An 18,897-nucleotide genomic window follows, 5' to 3' on the forward strand; every position below is an offset into this window, starting at 1 on the left:
CCATCCATGTAGGTGTATACCAAGTACCAACCCAGCGTATAAAACTGGGAGATGAAAAACAATAAATTCAAGAATTAAAAACCGAATATACACACAGGCACACAATATATAGAGATAGTACATACACACGCAATAAGTGTGTGTGTTAATAATTATCCAGTAAGCCAAAGCCACAACACAACCGATTGAAGAAGACGAGCAGCGAGTACAATTCAACAGTCGAGATCAATCAAATGGCCTGATTTACACACCAGCAATCGTGATTCGTGTCTAATTAGATTGATATACGTTTGTTTTGTGTGATTGATTGTATGATTAGAGTGTGTAATCGTAGCGCTGGGGAGTGAAATAGGTCACTGCGGTTGCGCCGATTGGCTTTTCGAGTTTTTTAAAATGGATATTGACTCTCCTCCTCCTGAACCTAATTCTCTCTCTCCTCAATTTCGTGTTGTCAGGGTACTCTCTCTCTCTCTCTCTCTCTCTCTCTCTCTCTCTCTCTCTCTCTCTCTCCAGTGTTAATTATGTGTTCATTGAATTTTATCTTGTTTATGGACTTAAATTATATGATATGCCCCTTTGATAATTTTGGTTATATGCTCTATTGATTATTGGGATTTTTGATTGATGAAGGTTCTTTGTTTGTGTGATCACTTGGTATTCAATATTCGTTAGTTGTGGCTAATTTCTGGTTTAGTATGGATTTCTTGAAGCAGGGGAAACATCAGTATTTACATTTTGTTTGGTTAGAACATCTCTAAGACTCTCCTAGTTTGCTCCTAAATATAATATAAAATACATAACAAACTAAGTATAATTTAAAATATATAGCTCTTAGCATGTTAGCATATTTTTAAGAGTGTCAACTTTAACAATACTCTTTATACTTGATCTCTATTTTCAATTTTATTAATATATGAAGTAAAAGAGACGGAAAAGTGGTGGATGAATAGGAGAGGATGAATTTTTTATAATTAAAAATAAGTTAAGAGCCATGTGGAAGCTCATAAAAGAGTCTTAAGTTCATAAAGAGTCTCTTGGAGCTCTATATGAACCAATGCTCTTTATTTTTCTACTTAAGAGCTCATATAGAGAGCTTCTTGAAGTATACAACAGTGGAACTTCTGTTTTGTGAAAAGTTTTATAATTCTATGCTTGTTGGAGCATATTTAACAGTTTTTGTCTTTTTGAAGTGCAACAAGCATTTTTAATGGTTTCTGAAGTGCTTTACTCCACTATTTACTATATTGAATATATTGAAGCGTGAGTAAACTTCGTTGCAATGCATAAGGCCTTGTTTTCAGATTACCATCTGATGAGGAACGGTTGTGAACATATAGAATAATATTTATACATGTTACGTATTAGTTTAAAAACATTTAATGTCTTGGCTAGTAATTTTTTGAATAGGTAGAAGGCAATTTATAATAAGCCCCAATTTTTAACAGGCCTTTAGTCCATTGGGTTGTATTATTAAGGTTTTATTCCCTATATAAGTATTGCAATCCCAACATAAAAGAATACATGATTATTGGAATATCATGTACTCCCTCTGCCCCTCTCATTTCTTTACATTTTTTTTTTTGAATTGCTTGTCACGCATTTTTAAGGTGCATATAAATATTTAAAATTTTTCTATAAATATTTAAACATTAAAATTTATGTCAGAAGAAAAAAATGTTTAAAATAATTTGTGAAACTATACTTTATAGGAGCCTTAAAATGCGTGCCAAGCCCCCATCTCCCAAGGTAGAGAACCTGAGGGGACAGAGGGAGTATTATGCAATGATAGATCGAGTCTCCTGTTTATTCATGTTTCATGGGTTGCAATCTATAATTTTTCTCCCGTTCGCGGATGGGGAACAGTCGGCGTAGCACCCACATCCCACCTATTATTGTTTTTAACTATATATTAATCTCTTCTGCATCATGTTAGGCATCACTATGCAATCAAAAAAATAATGTTAATAAAAGGAATAAAAAAAATTACTGGACTTCTATCATTTTCAGTGCCAGGCTTATGCTCCCCGCCTCTATTGGCTATTTGGAGTTATATAACTTGTTCGCGTTCTATGAAGTCCCGTTACTGTATAATATACTTCTTATTGTATCAATACCTTGTTTTATGGAGTCCTATAACTTTGTTGAGATTGGTTTTTGCACTTATTGATCTTATCTTCTCAATGGCTCCATCTAATTCTTCTATTCTAGCTGTTTATATTTGATATGTTCTATATCAGAGGCTTGCTTTACAAGGAGTTCCCGAAGAAAACTTTGAGCAGCTTCAACCTGGCTTGGTTGCATATGTCAAGGAAAACAAGTTTCGTGTTCCAGAATTAGTCTCAGCAATTTTGCCAAGTGATGATGAGGCTCTGGAGACTGCTGCTGCAGAGGCTCAACATGAGTCTACGAAAAATCGGGGGGGACCAAGCCTTCAAGATCAGTTCAGGGAAAGCATGATTTGGTTGCAGTGGTTGATGTTTGAGAGCGAACCTGATATTGCATTGAACTACTTGGCAGAATTAAATGTTGGTCAGCGGGGTGTCTGTGGAGCTGTCTGGGGGGACAATGATATAGCATATCGTTGTAGGACATGTGAGCATGATCCGACATGTGCAATTTGTGTTCCCTGTTTTCAGAATGGTAACCACCAGGATCATGACTATTCAATTATATATACTGGTGGTGGTTGTTGTGATTGTGGAGATGTGACTGCATGGAAACGTGATGGGTTTTGTTCTAAGCATAAGGGTGCAGAAAAGATACAGCCTCTTCCGCAGGAGTTTGCGGATTCTGTAGGACCTGTTTTGGAGTCCCTACTTCTTTGTTGGAAAAAGAAACTACAATTGGCAGAGAATATTTTTTTACAAAGTCCTATTGCGACAGGGTATACAAAGCTTACTGATGAGCTAACATGTGCAGTAGTGGATATGCTTTTGAATTTTTGTCAGTTTAGTGAGAGCTTGCTCTGTTTTGTTTCTAGTAGAGTGTACTCTTTGGACAATTTATTGGATATATTGGTTAGGGCAGAGCGGTTCTTGGGTGATGCTGCTGTTAAGAAGCTCCACAATTTACTTCTGAAACTGTTGGGTGAACCTTTGTTCAAATATGAGTTTGCGAAAGTTTTTCTAAGTTATTATCCTACTGTTGTGAATGAAGCAGTAAAAGAGTGTAATGATAAAATTCTAAAAAAGTATCCACTGTTGTCCACATTTTCGGTCCAAATATTCACCGTGCCTACTTTAACCCCTAGACTCGTGAAGGAAGTGAATCTCTTGTCCATATTACTGGAATGCTTAGGTGAAATTTTTTGTTTCTGTGAAGGAGATGATTTTCGCCTGCAGGTAAACTGTTAACCTTTTTAATTTCCCTCCTTTATAGTCTTTTTGTGTTTACTTTCTATTTTCATTCGGTTTGAATATGTACATATCATGAGTGTACAACAGTACAAGGTCATAGTAACAGTGAAATGATCAAATTAAATCCTTTTTATTTTATTTTATACAGAGGCGAACCATTTCAATTTCAATGAACTTTTCTGCGCCTTGTAATTTTAAAGATATATATTTTGTAAATGAATTGGCATTTGCAACATCAAATGTTGTCGCCTGACTAATTGAATCTACATTTATATATTGAATGTTGCCCTTATGGGGGGATATGTCTTCATTATTATTTGCACAGAAACCTGTAAGCCATTTCCAACTGTCCTTAAGTAAAGCAGCCATTGTAGTTTACTGTTTAAGACTTTAATAGCAAGGGACACATGTTTGTTTAGTTATAGGACTAATACAAATATGTATGGTTGCAGTATACCTGTAACAGTTTTTGGTATGCTAATATCTTTTTGAATGAGAAGTGGCATGCCTTTTATTTTCAGTTTGTGGTCTTGCTTTCATCCCACACATCTGTTCAGAAGTCTATTTGAAATTTAAAAATGTTCACTCCTGTGTCTATATTGCACATGTTGACATGATGCAATGTAATCGACCTATTAATCTATTGAACGTGTATATGCTGTCACAGAGATGCTTAATTTGTTCCTAAAATGTAGTTATTATTATTATTGAGAATCCTTATATTTTATTGGAATTGAATGCAATTAACTTGCACATAACTGAATTTGGGTTTATAGTATAAAGCATCAATTTAGTGTGTCACCAGCTTTATTGTATATAAAGGCAGTGGAGTCTTCCCACCAACGTTTGGTAGTCGTCAAATTGATGCTTACAACTTCCTGTTCTGTTAAAATAAAAACTTCTGATATTTTATTTCTGTGTTCCCAACAATTGCTTCAGTTTAATCGACATAATATATTTAGTATATTCCTCCATATGCATTCTAGATCGATTCAATTTAGTTTATGTGCAGGTCTCTACATGGGGAAATCTGTATGAAATAACACTTCGTGTAGTGGAAGACATTAGATTTGTCATGAGTCACTCTGTTGTGCCAAAGTACGTGGCCCGTGATCGACATGATATCTCTAGAACCTGGATGAAACTCTTGGCTTTTGTACAAGGAATGAGCCCTGAAAAGAGAGAGACTGGTATACATATAGAAGAAGAAAACGATAGTATGCATTTGCCATTTGTTTTGGGCCACTCTATCGCCAATATTCATTCTTTATTAGTTGCTGGGGCTTTTTCGGATAGTAGCATAGAGGATGCGGATTGTGAACTTTTTTGTGATACATATTCACAAGATTTTGATGATCAAGATAGCCAAAGACATGCTAAAGTAGGAAGGTTATCGCAAGAAAGCAATGTTAGTAGTGTATCAGGTAGGAGCAGTACAGCGGACTATGCACATAAGACTGCTGAGATTACGTCTGATATATTTCCAGTTCCAACATCTGCTTCTTTGTTATTATTTGAGTGTCTTCGAGCTATTGAGCATTGGTTGGTTGTTGATAATACGTCGAGTCCTTTTCTTAATGTCTTGTCTCCGAAGATCACCAGTAATTCTGGCAAAAAATTCTTTGCATTGAAGAGGACATTATCTAAAATTAAGAAGGGCAAACTTAGGCCAAACCATACTCATTTTCCTACAGGTAATGACACAAGCACCAGCAATGTTCAAAGTAAACAAAATTCTTTACGAAGTGATTGTATAAATGGTCTTAATTTGGAAAGTGCAGTAGGCATGGAACAAGAAACTGGGTCCACAAGTGTTGGTGATAATGCACTAGAAGGGGAGTATATGAATGAAGCTTTTCGTGCTCTGAGTTTGTCGGATTGGCCTGATATATCTTATGATGTTAGCTCACAGGAAATTTCTCTTCACATTCCATTACACAGATTGCTGTCATTAATATTACAGATAACTTTTAGAAGATGTTATGGAGATAAATCCCCTCATGCGATCACTGCTGGTCCTGATCAATTATCAGTTATCCATCACGATTTCTTTGGTCATGTTCTAGGAGGGTGCCATCCTTATGGGTTTTCTGCATTTGTCATGGAGCATCCACTACGAATTAGGGTATTCTGTGCTGAGGTTCATGCTGGTATGTGGCGAAAGAATGGGGATGCTGCCATTTTATCATGCGAGTGGTATCGTTCTGTTCGCTGGTATGTTGGAATATCAACTTAATCTTTACAAACTCAGTGCAAGTGGAAGTTAACTTGTAGTGCATCTTTCACAATGACATTCTATTTTGGTTCTTTGACGCAGGTCTGAGCAGGGCCTTGAGCTTGATCTATTTCTGCTTCAGTGCTGTGCCGCATTAGCTCCATCAGATCTGTATGTCAATAGAATTATTGACCGATTTGGACTTTCAAGTTATCTATCCTTGGATCTTGAACGTTCTAGCGAGTATGTGGCCTATTCGTTGAAACTTATTTATGAATACTTTATCCCTACCTCTTTATGTGTTTAAATGGACGAAATTTTTATTTTTTTTTAGTGTGGAATAGTCCCATATCTATAGATCAATAGGTCTAGTTTAATGCTTTCTGTGTAATCTTTTCTTCTAGGTGTTGAATTGCTGCTTTTGTGTATTCTTTTTTCTTATATAGATCTGTTGGCAATTTCTTGTTCTTAGTTGGATGTGTTTAAAAAACCTTTATTATGCGCCTTCTAATGAAGCAACCACTATTTGTGTTGGGAAGGTGTTTCAGGGAAGATCCTACATTTCAAATGCGAGACTAAGCACATACCTGCATTTACCCCATTGTGGAACTACTTGCTTCTATATTAAGATACGATTCACCTTATTAACTTGGATAGATTCGCATGTAGTCTGGTTATCCCTTATCAACTTTCTTGGACATGACTACGCCTCAGACCAGTGAATTAGTTTGTTGATCATGCCCCTTTGTGAAATTGACATGATATTTCTTTAGGGTGTCATCGTGAGATATTAGAGCAGAATATTAGAAAAGTTATCAAGAGTCCATGACATAAAATTGATACCATAGGAATCCCCACACCTTAATATCTTGATAGTTTTAAAGTAGGATGCTGGTTCTTGCAGTTTTGCTCTTCTCCTTGCAAGGCAAGACATATTTGACTTGCTAAATATTAAATAGGAGTAATGCTCTCAAAAATTGTATGCAACCCGACCCCACTTTATTTGAATACGTATTGTTAAAGCACCTGATAACCTAATGTTGTAGCCTTGGCTAAACAAGTAAATACTCATTTTCACTTATTTTCCAGGTACGAACCGGTTTTGATGCAAGAAATGCTCTCCCTTATCATACAAATAGTCAAAGAAAGACGTTTTTGTGGATTAACCCCTGCTGAATGTTTGCAACGTGAGTTAATATACAAGTTATCCACAGGAGATTCAACACATAGTCAGTTGGTGAAATCTCTCCCACGTGATCTTTCCAAAATTGGCACTCTACAGGAGATATTGGATAAAGTAGCAGTCTACTCAAATCCATCTGGAATAAATCAGGTTTGTGTCGCTATTTACAAATAATATTTGGACCTATATTATCACAGTTCTTAGTGTATATGCTAAATTGACATGATTTTATATTACTTTTTTAACTAACTCTCACTGTCACAGGGTATGTATAAACTGCGATTGGCATACTATAAGGAATTGGACTTGTATCATCCTCGTTGGACCTCAAGGGACTTGCAAATTGCAGAAGAAAGATACTTGCGCTTTTGTAATGTGTCTGCATTGGCAACTCAGCTTCCCAAATGGACAAATATCTACAACCCCCTTAATGGCCTTGCTCGAATTGCTACTAGTAAGCCGGTTCTTGAGCTTGTCCGTGCAACACTATATTATGCTGTATTTACCGATAAGTCAACTATATCACGGGCTCCTGACGGCGTCCTTGTAATTGCGCTGCACTTACTTTCTCTGGCAATAGACATTTGTTATATGTGGAAAGAATCTGGTGAATGGTCAAATTCTAGTGCTGATTCAGTCCCCATTTTAGCCTTTGCGGGTGAAGAAATAAAAACAGGAACTAGCACCGGATGTAATGGGCACAGTCTTTTGTCGCTTCTTGTTTCATTGATGAAAATTCATAGATTAGAAAATCCAGAAAATTTGGCGGAAGCTGGCAGTCTGAACCTATCCTCTTTGATAGATAACTTGCTCAAAAAGTTTGCCGAGCTTGATCATGGATGCATGACCAGACTGCAAAGGTTTGCACCTGAAGTAGTTAATAAACTGTTGCAAGCTAAGTCGAATAGTGACAAAAGTATTACAGCTTTAGACAGTGAGAGCGACAAGCGCAAGGCAAAAGCTCGAGAGAGGCAAGCTGCTGTATTGGTGAGTTGATCTGTACCAACATTGCATATGGTGTACATACAATAATCCTGTTTTACTGGATTATATTTATGCTTAACAAGGAAAAACAAGAAAGTAAACATGCAAATTGATTATAAACTAGTGAATGGGTTATTTATGATTGCCGTTGATTAACAGACAAAGCTGTAATGAAATGTACTGAACAGTTCGATAGACCTTTTCAAGTCAATATTTTTTGAAATGCAAATTATCTTATATTACTATATAGTAAAAATAGTATTCCAGAAACAGTATAATGCAAAATTCAGTTATTAAATATGCGAGGATATAAAGGATATATTGTATCTTACTCAAAGTTGGTCAATCTGCCAAATTTAATTTAATTTAAGCCAGTCTTTTTTGTGACAAGAAAAATCTGTTTAGTATATCTCGCATGTATATCTTTTAAGTGTCTTTGAGGTGTCTCAGCTAGGGATGGCAATATTTAACATTGTTAAATACGAGTTAGGGTTGAAGTTGTGTTTCGGGATCAGGTCTACCAAAAAATCACCTGAAAAAATTGGGCCACTTTTGAGTTAACCCGGCTTAGCTGAAATATTTATTCTTCTATCCTTTTTGGGAGAAGCTTAAATATGATATTGCATTCTATATCTTGTGTTTTTTTGTTAGTAGCTTGAAGTTGTAAAACTGTTAGGGAAGTTGTTTACCCAATCTCCCATTTGTTGTAGCATTTACTTTGTTAAGCCAGAGATATATATATACACAACACACACACACAGGCAATTGCTCAAATACAAACTAAAGTACAAACCTAGAGAAACCACCCCTAAACCACAATCCTGTTTGATTGTGTTTAAACTAGTGCTCTGAAAGGACAACTAATTTACAAAAGAATGGGTTTCTGTGTATTTTAAGAATATTTTACTAGATGGCTGGGGTATTTGAGTCATAGGTTCTGTTATTTTGTTTTCATATTTTGGACGTTTATAGTACAAGAATGAAGATTTGACTTCTGGTTGAATAATAAAGAAGGAAAGGAATTAGTCTCATTCTTGATGACTTTGATTTGCAGGAAAAAATGAGAGCCCAACAGTCTAAATTTATGGCAAGTGTTAAATCTTCTACAGATGAAGGTTTGGATGCTAGTAAGGTGGTTCAGGAAGTATCTTCTTCTGATGGTGGACCTGAGTTGGAAGATGCTGAACAAGTCATATGCTCTCTTTGCCATGATCCTAAATCTAAAAGCCCTTTATCTTTCTTAATTCTTCTCCAGGTTGGTCTTAGCAGTTTTGCTACTGAAACATTTTCCATGATATCAATCCATTAAAAAATGAACTGTAATATTTGCGTACAAAATCAAAATTTAGAACATACCTGATGTTTCTTTTTATTCATGTAACAAGAAATCCAGACTTCTTGGTTTAGTTGACAGAGGCCCCCCATCATGGGATCTGTTGGAGAAGAAATGTGTTGCTACCAGCATACATACAACGAGTACTTCATCCCCAAGGAGCAATGTGTCTACCAGTTCAGAACTTTCCTCTTCTCAGTTAACGCATTTAATTCAGAATGCGGTTAACGAATTTGCTTCTCATGGGCAGCCCAGGGAAGTCAATGCTTTCCTAGAGTTCGTCAGGTCTCGGTTTCCAGCAACAAATATTCAACTTCCTGACTCACTGGATGTTAGAAGGGAAGGGGATTTACTTTCTCTTGAGTCATTGGAGGAACGTATGTATGTTTTAATCAGGGGTGCAATGCATGATAATTTGATGCACTCAGATTTAGTGGATAAGATGGGGAGCAGTGCTGCAAGGGATGATGTTATGACAAGAAATGAGGAAGCGAAAACTCTTCTGCTTGGGAAATACATTGCTGCGTTTTCAAAAGAATCACTAGATAACCCTTCACCCTCAGGCAGTACGAGTTCTCATAATAAGAAGCCACAGTCAAAATCGACAACGGCTTCTCAAGCATATGATGGATTCAGCCCCTCAGATTGCGACGGAATATATCTTTCTTCCTGTGGACATGCTGTACATCAAGCATGTCTTGATCGATACTTATCTTCTCTGAAGGATAGGTAAGCTTTTAGGTATATATATGTGTGTGTCTCTGTGTGTGTGTATATATATATATTAAAGAATGCAAATTACTTATTTTTAACTTCATTACTATCTGTCAAATAAGTAGATATGTAAATAATTTTTCATACAAAAAACATTATTAGTTGCTTCGTGAATAATTAGAATGGTAAATAATCCAAGATAGAGAAAAGGGAAGAAAAGATGCACTGATCATATAAAAAGTATGGCTGAAACATTAACATCTGAACACTTAGATAGGGATACTGGGTGAATTTTTGTTGTACTTTCAATTTCTGAAAAAGGGGTCCACAACTGTCATGTTGTATCAGGCATTTCCTTTATATTTTTTTTGGAAAAACTATCCAAAGTATTAGAGTCTAGAGCTTCATGTTATCATTCATTAACAAGATGAGGCATTTATCTGGAGGTTTATAGCTGTATTTTATCTTTCATCAATCTAGATGACACTTAGAGTGATCAGCAAACATGACCCAACTTAATATCACGGCTTTATCAGTTACCTCTTACCCTCTTATTTTCTAAATATCTGAAGTTCATTCCCAATTATGTAAATTATCTGAAATTTTGTTGTACAGATATATTCGAAGAATTGTCTTTGAAGGAGGGCATATTGTGGATCCTGATCAGGTATTAATCTTTCTGTTTTTCTGTGATCAAGTGCTGACTAATAATTTTTATTTTAGTGTTATATTGATAATTTTATTTCTCCATGTCCGAACTTGTACGGCAGGGAGAATTTTTATGCCCAGTATGTCGTGGACTTGCAAATTCCGTCTTGCCAGCATTACCAGGAGATTCAGAGAAGCTTTGCAGGCTTCCAATTGCACCAGCTCGTGATCTATCAGATTCGGCAGTTTCGATCACTCCATGTAATGCAGGGGTTCATTCCCTTCATCTTCAACAAGCCTCAGCTCTTTTGCTAAGTGCAGCTAAAATCTCTGGGAATGATGAAATTATAAAGGCCACCCCAATGCAACATAATGGAAGGATACGACCAGACCCTGAAAGTATATTCCGCGTACTCTGTGGAATGTATTTTCCTGGGAAGGATAAGATTGTCAGTTCTGGTCGAGTAAGCCAATCGATGATTATGTGGGACACACTTAAGTACTCCATCATGTCAACTGAAATTGCAGCTCGCTCTTGCCGAACTTCATTGTTACCGGAGTATAGTCAGACTGCTTTACTGAAGGAACTTAAATCTTCTAGTGGGTTTATATTATCCTTGTTGCTTAAAAATGTTCAGAACACGAGAACAAAGGATGCCTTGAGTTTCCTTTTGAGGTTAAAAGGCATTAAGCTCTTTGCTGAATCTATATGCTCGGGGTTTTCTGTTGAGAAGTTTCCTAGTCACCCATGCAGACAAGGAGGTACAGCATCTTTTATGTTTATCACGATGTAATATTATTTGTAATTACTATATGCAAAATTTTGAAATTTTTGCCTTCTTTTGGCGCAAAATGAATCGGTACCGTTGTCCTGGTGTAGGACATGGTGTGAGCGGAGTGTCTGACATGGAAAATCGAGGTGAAATAATCTTGGTGGCAATGTTACATAGACTTGTAATATTATATTTCTGCAAAACAATGTAACTTTTGAATTAGTAGAGTCTGGTGTAGTTTCAAATGTTATGGTGTGTAATTAAAGTAAAGCAAGTAATTAGGAAATTAAGGTATCTAGGTTTAGTTCTTAAAAGCCCACACTAATAAGGTAAAGACCTTGGTACTTGGTAGATCCCTGTTCTCTTGTAAGTCTGACTTTAAGTAGCAGCACTGCTAAAATAATAAATCTTTGTTAGGAAAACTTTGCCGGTCTTGCACAGTGTGCAAGGCCAGTGTTGGTATCATGTAAACATGATATTTTATGGTTACTAATGGAGTTAGTTTGTTAAAAGTATGTGGCATTACAGTGATTATATTACATATTGGTTCTGCACTTCTGCTTCCTGAGTAGTTGACTTTAGTCTTTGGTTTAGTATTTTCAGTCTTAGGAAGGATTTAGGATCTTTTTCCTAATAGCAAAAAGTAGTTTCTGCGGATAATTAATTTGAATTCATTTTGGAAGGTAATATGCTGTGCATCTTGGAGAATGCGGAAACAGAATTAAGATATCCTGACATTCAGTTCTGGGCACGGGCATCTGATCCTATTCTTGCACGTGATGCTTTCTCATCGCTGATGTGGGTTCTATTTTGTCTTCCATGGCCAACCTTAGTCTGTGAGGAATCCTTCTTGTCTCTAGTTCATATCTTCTATGCCGTAACCATCACTCAGGTTGTTAATACTCCTATTTTCAATCGACCACAAGTATAAATGGTGTTCTTGTGATTTTTATGTTTATTTCTAATTCAATTCTGTAGGCTATCCTTACATATCGCGGGAAAAGGCAGTGCAGTATAACTGAATTGGGATATCATGATTGTCTGGTTTCTGATATCTACAAATTCATGGAGGAATCTGGAGTACCTCAGCAGTACTTTGTTTCCAACTATACAGACACTTATTCTGATATTAAGGATTATATACGCAGCCTCAGCTTTCCATATCTGCGAAGATGTGCATTGCTTTGGAAAGTTATCCATTCTTCAATGCCAGTGCCATTCAGTCATGGAGCTCATGTGTCGGAAAGTTCATCCAATGCTACTGATGTTACTCTGGGATATGAAACTAATTGTAGTCGGGAGGAATTGACCGAGGTTGAGGAGCTAGAAAAAATGTTTAAAATTTCACCTATGCACTTTGTTCTTAGAGATGAAGTATTGCGTTCTTTGGCTTCTAAATGGCTACGTCATTTTTCCCAAGAGTGTAAAGTACGCTCTCTCCAATGTACTACGAAGTTAACCCCCACAGTTCCATATAAGTTGATGCTTTTGCCTCATCTTTACCAAGATCTGTTACAAAGGTATGCATCTTTGCTAACAGGGAGCTCTTTGCTTACACTTCTCTGTTTGGCAGTATTCATAGAGAAATGTTTATTAGGTACATAAAGCAGACCTGCTCTCTCTGCGGAAAGGTTCCAGATGATCCTGCTTTGTGCCTGCTATGTGGAGACTTGTGCTCACCTAACTGGAGACCATGCTGCAAGTTAGTAGTCCTCATCTTTACTATGATGTTTTATGTGTCTCCTAGTGAAAGATTACCTTATTATACTCTACTAATTTATCAAGAGCTCCAACACTAATAACCTTGATTGTAGAAAAAGTGGATGTCAAGCTCATGCCATGATATGTGGTGCGGGGACTGGAGTGTTTTTGTTGATCAGGGTATGCTGTAGTCATTTTCTTTTCCTTTTTTTTTTTTCAAACGCTCAGCTACTTCCCCCCCCCCCCCCCCCCCCCCCCCCCTTTCCTCTTTCTTTGCTCCTTTTCTCATAATATATGGTGATCCTAAATTCGTACTATATACTTAGAAAACCACAATTTTGCTACAAAGATCAGCACGTCAGGCTCCATGGCCGTCTCCTTATCTGGACATGTATGGTGAAGAGGTATGTTGATTCTATTTAATTGCTCTATATATATTCTAGGAATCTGATATAATATGTGTTAGAATTGCGGTCGATATCCATTACTATGGCTTAATACATGTATGGAAAAAGCCGAGTCTTGAATATATATATATATATATATATATATATATATATATATATATATATATATATATATATATATATATATATATATATCTGTGCGCGCGCGCGTGTGTTGTATAACAATCCCTCCTGCAGGCATATTGTTATTTTTGATAGTTGGTTTCTCGCCTTCATTTTTCATATAAATGTACTCATTGGACTGAAACATGGTCTGTTGATCTTTTTTTGAGTGAGATTAATTGCTTTTTTCACTTAAAAAATGATCAAGGCACATCTTCCTGCTGAGGTTTGCATTACAATTGAAACAGAAGAGATGCATTCAGTGTGTTAAACTTAAATGTGTTCTAAATTAAGTAAGCCATTTCTTCTGGAAATCTTGCAAATTACACAAAAAGGTCATGCTCCTGGTATGTTCTTATATGATTAAATTATTTTGTTCCTACTTGGGCCTGGAATGGTAACAGGAACAGCTGTAACTTCAGCATTTTTTAGTTGGTAGTGCAGTATTGCACTTAATTGTGCCGCATGACTGTGGGGTTGAGCTTCTATATCGCTGAATGTGCTCCAAGATTGCAGTCTATGCTTTGCTTGTTTACCTTATAAGATTTTTAAGTACCCTTGCATGATTGAAGCAAATGCTCCAATAAACTATTAATCACACACTAAGTTGGTTTTCCTGACAAGTAAATGAATTATGGAGCTGGCTGACACTCAGAGATGCTTAAAGAGACGTCCAAGTGATTTGAAATATATTTTAACTAATTTTTAATCTACATGAGTGATTGTTTGGTGCAGGACAAGTCTGGGTTAATGGGTTGTGAACCCTTGGCGGAATTAATTATTAACAATGACAATTTACTGAGTGTAAACACACAGTGCGAATAATCTACAACTTAAACTCTGATTAAGAATAAACTTTAGAATGACTTGTATATAGATCCCAGAACTTGTGTGATGAGTACGATAAGACTTAATGGAAGTGGATAGCTGTGGTTGGTTTCTACTTCCTATCCGCTTCCAAATAATTCTGTACTACCGTAAATAATAAATTAAACTCCTTTCACAGTCAAATATTATTCTCCATCTGCATAACAAAAAGAATACAACTTGAATTATTAATATCTTGTTCCACATCATTATATAACTAGGTGCTGTTTTTTAATTTAGCAAAAATGTTCATTCATATGTTTGCAGGATATTGAAATGCATAGGGGCAAGCCACTGTATTTAAATCAGGAACGCTATGCGGCTCTTACTTATATGGTATGAAACATTTTCTGTCTATCTTGTATCTCAGTTAGCTATTTGAACAGGTAAACTAAATTTATGGCAGTTTTGCATAGAATTCTGCGAAGTACAGCTCATTAAGTTAGCACTGAACAGAAGAGTTTAAGCTAGAGCATGGAACTTTACAGCTTCTGCATATATTTTTCTATAAAATATTGATATTGTTTGGTCAGTTATTTGGATTTCATTACTTGTATATTCAATCTACTTGCATAATTACTTATTCAAGCATATGCCATATGTTTTGGGGTTACGGCCTACCCTGTATATTCTTGACCTAGGCATTTGCTTCTTCCTGTGTGATTCCTGGTGCATTGTGTAACCAATTTGAATTAGCAAAAGAGCATAGTCCTCTAGGAAGCACAGTCGAATACGGCGACCAGGGACATGGGGATTCGCCATTATCAAAAGAATCCTGGATACGGGACTCGGCAAAAAAAAATAATAATATAGGATTTATTTATGTCAAACTTCATTCATAATTTAATAAAACTGTCTTTACAATAGGTGGCAATCAAATATAAGATTCATTCTGATGGATTTTCATTCCTAGAAAAATCCATCTGAGACAATACCCAGGCCTTCTTTGTTCCGAGTCTGTTTGATTGGTATCAAGCATTTCTCAATATGAACCCTCTTTTGTTGTAGAAGTGTAGTCCTTGAAGCATTATCTGCAGATGAGGGAGGAGAAAAAGAGATGGAGATGAGATAGGCTGTGAAATTAGGTTAAAAGAAGGTTATTGGGCCTTGAAAAGCACAGGGTATGGGGCCTTTTTTTTTAAGGCGGTTGGAGTCCATGGCCGTGTCTTGTCGCCCCCATGTCGCTCACGTGTCGAAGGCAAGTCCACTGCCTTATGCTTGTCGAAACACCACATGGCGAGTCGGACATGTACTCAGCCGAGTTGGTGCCAAGTCGCTGAGTCAGGCAAATCGCACATGCTTACGGCACCCAGTTTGAAGGGCCCGTGCTTCCTAGATGGTCCTTTAGGCGTGAGTTCGGGTTAATGATTCTTTGACTATTTTGTTTTTCCACTGTCTGTCCTCCTGGGGATTCAATTCATAAGATCTGTTGATTACAAAGGGAAGAGAGTAGGCGACTGGTCTTTGCGAACAATGAGCATTAATATTGACCTTTTAGCACTATAGGTTAGCTTATACCTGTTGGATGTATCCAGATGATGAAAATATCTAATTAATGTTTCTAAAAGTTTTGTGATATGCCATGTCCACACTATACACATTTCCTAAACCTGTATTCGAATCAACTTGTGCAATGTTTCACTTTAATTTTGATAGCTAATGGTGATCAAGCCAGGGTACAGTCTTTCCATACTCTTGTGCATATTGATTATAGCTCTATACTAGTTATAACACTCTTCTGCTCTCCGCTTCTCCCTCTTACCCTCTCTCTTGCAAAAGAATCTTTTCACATTCCTTTTCTTATTTTGTAATCCTTTCTTTTCTTCTTTCCTTTTTGTTGTGTGCTAGGTTGCGTCGCATGGCCTTGATCGAAGTTCAAAGGTTCTACGGCAAACAACCGTAGGCGGATTTTTCATGCTTTAGCTTGAATACATGTAAAAGATGGAGTAGTGGATCTCTGGTACTGAAAATGATGCTTTACTGTTCTTTGCCTCTTTAACACATGTTTTAATGAGTTTAAATGCATTTCACTGGTTTCATGACAATTTTACAGATGGGGCTGGATTATGATACAGACAACATCAGAGGGCGAAGGAAAAAACTAATGATGTCTACTTCATTGAATTTCTTATGTTTTATCTCAAAGCATGGGTTTCATATCTCGGACGGACAGTACCACAGGTCATGAAGGTAAGTTTTGTTTAGTGGTGAACTTTGTGCCACTTGCATGGGATTTTAACTACAGAGATTAGTTTAGTAGGGTCCATTCAGTCGATGCAGACTCCATGGTTTAAGTTAATTATATTTTTCCTGGAATAGTAATTATGCACCAGTTGCTAGTTTCTAAGCATGAAAAATAGTAAACTACGTCCAGTTAATTACGTCCAATTGAAATAAACAAGAAACATATTGGAATTGTAATAAGACTTAATGAAGTTACTCGCGTTCTGAGTGAAGAGTGAGTTGGTCTCTCTGATGGTGAAGAGTGAATTGGTCTCTTTCAAATCATGCGCAAAATAGAAGTGGTAGAATAGTTTATAATAGACTTAACACCTAAATGATGATAAAAGCATGAGAAGTGGGAGTGGTCCGCTGGGGGCGAAGCTGCTCCTAGTGCCACATGATGTAAAGTTCGAACTCACCTTCCAATTGAATATTCATAAAAATGCCAACTACTTGATAAAAATGATGTTAATGATCAACTAAGATAATATCCAACCACAAGATTTTCTGAATTCTTTTACTTTCTCATGTGAAAGTTACAGATTAACATGTTGTTAGGTGCTTAGTGTCATTAACAATAAATTATTACTCCCTCTGTCCCTCTAATTTCTTTACACTTTTTTTGCATTGCTCGACACGCATTTTAAGGCGCATATAAAACATAATTCCATAATTTTTTTTCAAAATTTTCTTTTTTGTATAAAAGTTTAGATACTAAATTTTTATTCATAAGAAAAAAAAGTTCAAAATAATTTATCAAACTATATTTTATGAGAGCATTAGAATGTGTGCTGAGCCCCCGTCCCCCAATGTAAACAATTGAGGGGGACGGAGGGAGTATAAGTTTCCATATACATGTGTGTGTGTGTGTGTGTGTGTGTGTGTGTGTGTTTTCTCTTCATTATATTTATGTGCACAGCAAACTTCTTTTAGCTATTTTTCTCTTCAATTGCGTAAAATATTTTAATGATTACATTTTTCTTTACATAACACATCAGTTGGTAATCATGATTTTTATAGGACACAAATTATAGAACAATTATGTTCTGTACAAAACACGTATGTGTTGTAAATACTGTTTCTTAATATTTTTTTGTCTGAATGAATACTTTTTTTAGTATTTTGTTTTTGATCAGAACACGTGCATTTTGGATAATAGATACTTTAAATGTTTCAAAATAAAAAGTGTTCTCCAGAGTTTTCCATAGTACCCATTCGTATATGTTGTATTAAAGTTACTGATACCGTTATGTCGTTAATTGTGTATCTTGAATCTTTACCTTTTGGAGTTTTCACATCTGAATGTTTGTAAACTGTACACGAAGGGAGAGATTTTTTAGGAGATGAAAGAAGAGAAAGGGAATTTTTCTATGCATATTTATTATAAGATTTTTTTCTCTTTTCTTCCTTGTCTAAACACTATAAAGCAGTGTTAATGTCTACAAGAGAGACCGACTTGTCTCTGTTGTGCTTGTTGCGCTCATTTGTGCAAACTCAAATTATTCTGATTCTGTTTTTCTTTCTAATTTCATCTGTTCTTATAGTTGGCACATGTTTTGGAGGTGATCCCTGACTTGCTGTCTGAGAGGGGGTTTCATTGGCAAGACAAGTTATTTCCTTTAATTTAGCTACAGGTTATGAGAATACTTGGATGTACAGTATCGTTCTATTGTGCAGAAAAAGTTTAGTGGCACACTTGTGCTTGTTGCAAATAGTAGATATGTATTTTAAGGTGTGATTGCTTGTGGTGCAGTTTTGAAGTGTATTTGGACTTTTTCCCTGCACTTGCATGCTTGTATGTTCAACTTTAACAATTATGATAGTGCAAGGCAAAAAAAAAGAAGAAAAAGGGGTCGAACATCTAGAATGTAAAGATTAGAATAACGTGGGATGAATTTGCTTATACATATTACATCAAGTTTATCCTATGGTTCTTCCTTGGTTGCTTCATGTCTGTTACAGACACATGAAGGTGTGTTCTAGACTTTATACTGAGTGAGCCTCTCTTGCAGAATAAGTGCTCCGTAAGTTTATGAAGGTTCATCCGGATAAAATAATTGGATATGGATTTGTTTCTTAAACAATTAAAATTATTATGTTTAACAAGTCAAATATTTCCAAAATAAATGAGAAGAAAAAAATTAAATAATTTATTTTATTCACGAAAAAATATTTATGTATTTTCTTTTTACTTATTTTTCACATTGCTTTATATCTATTTTTATACGCAAATATAAAGAATTAATATTCAAAATAGAACTTTAAACAATAAGAGAGTATAATAATATTTAAATAATTAATTATTTAAAGTATCAGTAAAAGTAAAAGTAT

General features: G+C 36.0%; 1 protein-coding gene across 2 annotated transcripts; it reads left to right on the forward strand.

Moving 5' to 3' along the window:
* Window positions 1–84: 84 nt before the first annotated feature.
* On the forward strand, window positions 85–18,494 carry LOC108213983 (E3 ubiquitin-protein ligase PRT6). 2 transcript variants are annotated; one of them, XM_017385766.2, is made up of 20 exons: window positions 256–456; window positions 2,238–3,341; window positions 4,369–5,050; window positions 5,138–5,570; window positions 5,674–5,814; window positions 6,661–6,904; window positions 7,019–7,741; window positions 8,793–8,993; window positions 9,124–9,800; window positions 10,401–10,452; window positions 10,556–11,195; window positions 11,890–12,098; window positions 12,185–12,726; window positions 12,804–12,908; window positions 13,021–13,087; window positions 13,234–13,311; window positions 14,611–14,679; window positions 16,192–16,303; window positions 16,397–16,533; window positions 18,111–18,494. In XM_017385766.2, exons 1-18 carry the CDS (start codon window positions 394–396, stop codon window positions 16,264–16,266), a joined length of 6,105 nt encoding a protein of 2,034 aa, XP_017241255.1. In that variant the 5' UTR covers window positions 256–393; the 3' UTR covers window positions 16,267–16,303; window positions 16,397–16,533; window positions 18,111–18,494. The 2 variants fall into 2 exon arrangements, with proteins under 2 accessions (XP_017241254.1, XP_017241255.1); XM_017385765.2 differs by having other exon boundaries at window positions 85–456; window positions 4,369–5,570.
* The last annotated feature ends 403 nt before the right edge of the window (window positions 18,495–18,897 follow it).

Source organism: Daucus carota, chromosome 3 (genome assembly GCF_001625215.2).
Source record: "Daucus carota subsp. sativus chromosome 3, DH1 v3.0, whole genome shotgun sequence".
NCBI classification, from domain to species: Eukaryota; Viridiplantae; Streptophyta; class Magnoliopsida; order Apiales; family Apiaceae; genus Daucus; species Daucus carota.

What these genes read in the sequence shown, in the direction of transcription:
- LOC108213983 (XM_017385765.2), top strand. Translation starts at nt 394, where the DNA reads ATGGATATTGACTCTCCTCCTCCTGAACCTAATTCTCTCTCTCCTCAA. An exon ending in TCACCCATGCAGACAAGGAG is followed by an intron (nt 11,196 to 11,889) that starts GTACAGCATCTT and finishes TCATTTTGGAAG; the next exon opens with GTAATATGCTGTGCATCTTG. An exon ending in TACCAAGATCTGTTACAAAG is followed by an intron (nt 12,727 to 12,803) that starts GTATGCATCTTT and finishes AATGTTTATTAG; the next exon opens with GTACATAAAGCAGACCTGCT.